Below are 4,463 nucleotides of genomic sequence, written 5' to 3'. Positions count from 1 at the left end.
GATCAAATGGAGATACAGAAGCATGGGTGGGGTTACCCTCACACAAGCACATTAACGGGAATTATATAAAACATTGACACATGTCCAGAGTCTGGCTTGGAAGTTATTTGAATCTGCTCTGTAACTTCTATCGTTGCATTCTGACTAGTAGGGACAGTAGATCTGCATCAGCTTGTTTCGCCTGTTTCTTCCACTGCAACAAGTTTCTTTATCCGCCCCGGTTTCACCGATTTGTGCTTTATACAATAGAAAAGGATGCCATTGTCAAAGGCTTTTGTGCACATGCAGCCTTCATTGCTTAAACCGGAATGTAAACTGTTGTGTGACTCAGCTTCCGTGATGCACGCGTAGTATAAAAAGCCAGTCAGTAATTAATGAATATAATAATTTATTGACTTAGTTAACAGAGCACAAAATGGACCACAAATAGCTACAAAAACAATAAATAAATTAAACAGTGTAGCCACATAATATTAGTCATTAGGCAGCACTCTTGAAGGCACAAACATGTGGACCTGTGGTTTCATTTTCAGCACAACCATTTAAAGCCGGGACGTTCACATGAGACAGTTCGTTCTGTATCCTCCTGAAACTTGAATCCCAACCAAAAGACGTCATGTTCTGTTTGTTTTTGGCCCTACAATGCCAATAAGTCCTGTGTGCCTTTAACTCTCAACATCTTTTCCATTGCAGTTTCCATGGTGACGATTGCTCTGCAGGTTCTGCTGCCGAGTTCTAGAGTGCATACGCTGCACAACCAGTCTTTCCTAAAGAAGGACACGAGCATTGTATATGAATACCACACATTCATACACACCCCTGCTCTCTGGGGACTATCCCATGTCGGAACACACAGGAATGCCGGGTACAGTTTCACCCATTACAACATTCCTGTTGAGTCAATAAACACACAAGTCTTCCAGGTACAAGGTGGGGTATGGACATGTTTCTTTCAAAGCTTCTACTCCTCTTAATGATCGGTGTCACACCCCATAAACAATGCGAGTACCCAAACAGAAGCACTTAACAGAATAGTTTGTGTTTTACTGAGAAAACCGTGCAGCCTGAATGTGCTTTTTTTTCCTGTCTGCATCTTGTGAACGAAACACAGATTGTAGAAACCAATCATCAGTTCGCCGTCGTCGGACTGGCACCGAGTTCACAGCAGGTCATCCTTGCTTGAGCACGAAGATCCTTCAGTTCACCAGTATCGGGACCCGGAAAGCTCCTGCGTTTTTTTTTTTTCCTTTTGTCCTTTTTGTGAATGCGAAACCCTTCAGCGTTCCTGCAGAACTAGTTCAGGCACCCACTGGTCGAGGCGTCGACTCTCCTGGCAGTAGCTCCCCACTTCTTCTAGTCTGCAGTGGTCTGCCTGAGGGTTCTGCAGGGAACAAAAGAACGCATGTTCAGGTTTCAAGGTGAATTTGATCTGCAGACAATATTTTCCTCATAAAAAACAAAACAAAAAAAAGACATGATAGACGGATAGATTTCTGGAAACTTCAAATAAGTGCAACATTTTAGCTGGTGCATGAAAACTGTTTAATAATAATAATGCGCTTTCCAGTTTCAGTTACATAAAAGACGTCTGTCGTGCTGAGTCAACGCACCGTGACCAGCATGCAGTGGAGGTCGCCGCACTCCTCCTGGTTTCTGTTGGCATCCACAGCTCCGAGCAGCTGCTGGAGCCGCTGAACCCCCGACACTCGCAGGATGGTGATACCGCTGTCGCAGCAGAAGGACTGCAGCAGCGTGAAGTGAATCTGCAGCGCCACGTCGTCTTCACCGTCGGCTGCCAGGACGCACAGAACCACACTGTCTGGGTCACTGAGGAGGAAAGAGGAGATGAGTTAAAAGAAAAAGAAAAAGAAATAAAAATATGGAAGTCACATGTCTGGGACAGTTAGACAAGGAAAAATTTCTTTTTGTGGAATGTTAGAGAAGCACATACTTGAGAACTGCAAATATTAGGAGGCATTGTGGAGCCAAACTAAACAGTTGAACTCACGCATTGAGAAGTTTTGCTGATTCATAGATGCCAACAGTCAGGCAGTCTTGTTTCTGAGCCGTTACCAACAACTCCTCCAAAGCCAGGCCTACAGTCTGCATCCTGAGGGGTGAAAAGACACAATCAGCCTTTTGTATTCTGCAAGAAAACTCAACTCTGGACATTTCAAATACATGCTGATTTTTTTTATTTTTAATTAAAAGCAAAAAGGTTCATTATCTTGTCCAAATGTTCTATAAAAAAAAATCAATACAAAGTAAAAGCAGAAACTCAGATTAGCCATTAATAAAAAAAAAATTAAAAAAATCAGTTTCACCAGATATGCTCCATGTGACTGTGAAAACCTAAACCTCGGTATATAAATATAAACAGCGCGTTCCAAATGAGGCTTACTGCAGGAGCTGAAACGTGCATGCACAATATTGTGCAAGAAGTGACTGCATCAACTCTAAAATATATCTTATGCCAAACTTTTATGTCATGTGGCATGGGTCAAAGGCCGAAGAGAATGCTTGTCCGGCACATGATGTCCATGCTGCACGCAAACGGTTCGGACAGACGAAAAACTGTGCAACACTCGTGCACGAAACCGAGTGCCAGATCTTACCTGTTCTCGATGGAGCCAAAGCTTTCCTCTGGAATCATGTTTGCGAATCAAAAACTAATCCCGGCGGGTGAAAGCGTGACAATAATCCGGCGGTTTGAATATTCCCAAAGCGTATCCAGCCTCCTGCAGGGAGCGCGTTTGCAGCGTTTTGTTGTTGGCAATGTTGCGACAGACTCTTTATACCGGGGCGGAGAGAAGGGCGGCACCGAAACTACTCGAGTTTTGCAATTGGCTCAAAAGGAAAACCAAACAACTCTCTTTGACGCTGTACTTGATGTTTTTATTCGTTTGGTTACCGTGAGTGATGACTTGGCGCATCACGGAAATACAACATTGTCTTACTGGTATTTCATGTACGCAAGACCGTGCGTAAAAAACATTACAAAGATACCCATCTGTAAAAGTTAAAAGATTCTAGTAAACAAAATGTCGAGCCACTTCTGAGCTCCTCATCGTTTCATAACATCCAGTTTCCATAACTGCGCACCAGTGATTATGAAATTATGACTGACATCTTGTGGCTGACTGGAGGGAAAAGGTTCATGTAACTTTACCAACTATTATAAAACGGAGTGAAATGCTACAAATAAATACCTCTATTGACTCAAAAAAAAATGAAGGAAATGTGTTATAATCATTTTTTTTCTGTGATAATGAGATGAGATTAGAAATGAATAATAAAACATAATAACGTGTGACACTGGTCGTAGATGCACATGTATTAAAATCCTCAAGACATCAAGAAGAAAGTACATATTTAGTCTGCTAATGTTTCAAGACATCAACATGAACATAATCTCTCCTCAAGGTCCTTCAGTGAGGACTTCGCATCCAGGCTGTTGTAAAAATTCACTCTTAACCTCGAGAAAGTTGCTGAAATAATCTCAGAGTCTCCACATTAGTATCTTCCGGAGCTTCCTCACATATCACATGATCTTCACTACATCTGCTGATCAACTAAACTTAATTAAACTGTTTGGGCCCTGGAGCGATCAATAAACATTTTGCACAACGGTACTGTAGAAATGTTTAGTGATGGTGATTTTGGGAATAATGACATAAACCAGTTTTGCTCTTTTAATTTTGCATGAAGTTTGTCTCAAGATGAATTTAAAATAGCGACCAAGTTACTTCAGATGGACTGTTTCAAACATAGTGGCTGATTTCCTGCCTTCAGTCTTTGCGGATGCCATACACATTGTATTATGGATTGACTCTTGCTATTTGCTCCTTAAAACAGAATGTGGGACCAATCAAACATCTACCTAATGGATAAAAGTCGGAGCATTCAACTAAACGTTTGATTGGTGGGCTTATTAGTTTGAATTAATGAACTTCTGGTCACGATTCATACTTCTGTAGAGATCTTCGCTTTCATCTTGATCCTCAACTACCTGGTTCTCAAAAAAGCTGTCTGCATAGTTAAGCATCTGCTCTACGGCACTACACAGCAGTATGTCAGCGTCCTGGTCCAGGGCCAGCTCCTCGCTGTAGTTCTTCACTGGGAGCACACAGTTCAAAGGGATTCCCAGACACTCACTCAACTCACGGGCCTGAAAGGGAGAGAGAAACGGAAGTCAGCAAATATAGCAAAAGCAATTTACATTTGATATTGCAAATGGCTGTAAAACGTTTACCTTCTTCTGGATGTAAACGCTGCGATAAACATTCTTCAGGTCGTCTTCTACCAGTGGACAGGCTTCATCTACTTTGGTCATCAGCAGAATCTGAGGGATTCCTATCAGGCAGTAGAAATGGAACAAAGGCAAAGCAAAAGCACTAGTTGACATTACAGCAACACAGCAAATTACAGGCTCTAGGTACAGTGTAAAGAGTTTTGTCAAGATT

At 42.0% G+C, this 4,463-nt stretch overlaps 2 protein-coding genes across 2 annotated transcripts; both read right to left on the bottom strand.

Moving 5' to 3' along the window:
• Positions 1–371: 371 nt before the first annotated feature.
• Positions 372–2,786, bottom strand: LOC125023316 (growth arrest and DNA damage-inducible protein GADD45 beta-like). The gene is made up of 4 exons (XM_047610496.1): positions 2,616–2,786; positions 2,009–2,110; positions 1,611–1,827; positions 372–1,381 (listed from the first exon to the last, which is right to left on the bottom strand). The coding sequence occupies exons 1-4, from the start codon at positions 2,651–2,653 to the stop codon at positions 1,277–1,279; spliced, it is 462 nt and encodes a 153-aa protein (XP_047466452.1). The 5' UTR covers positions 2,654–2,786; the 3' UTR covers positions 372–1,276.
• Positions 2,787–3,313: 527 nt separating this feature from the next.
• Positions 3,314–4,407, bottom strand: LOC125023318 (interferon-induced protein 44-like). Its single transcript, XM_047610497.1, has 2 exons — positions 4,253–4,407; positions 3,314–4,168 (listed from the first exon to the last, which is right to left on the bottom strand). Exons 1-2 carry the CDS (start codon positions 4,403–4,405, stop codon positions 3,932–3,934), a joined length of 390 nt encoding a protein of 129 aa, XP_047466453.1. The 5' UTR covers positions 4,406–4,407; the 3' UTR covers positions 3,314–3,931.
• Between the last annotated feature and the right edge of the window lie 56 nt (positions 4,408–4,463).

The sequence above is a fragment of the Mugil cephalus genome, chromosome 17 (genome assembly GCF_022458985.1).
Source record: "Mugil cephalus isolate CIBA_MC_2020 chromosome 17, CIBA_Mcephalus_1.1, whole genome shotgun sequence".
NCBI classification, from domain to species: domain Eukaryota; kingdom Metazoa; phylum Chordata; class Actinopteri; order Mugiliformes; family Mugilidae; genus Mugil; species Mugil cephalus.
The sequence above is the reverse complement of the archived record's forward strand: the minus strand, read 5'-3'. Positions and strand labels throughout refer to the sequence as shown.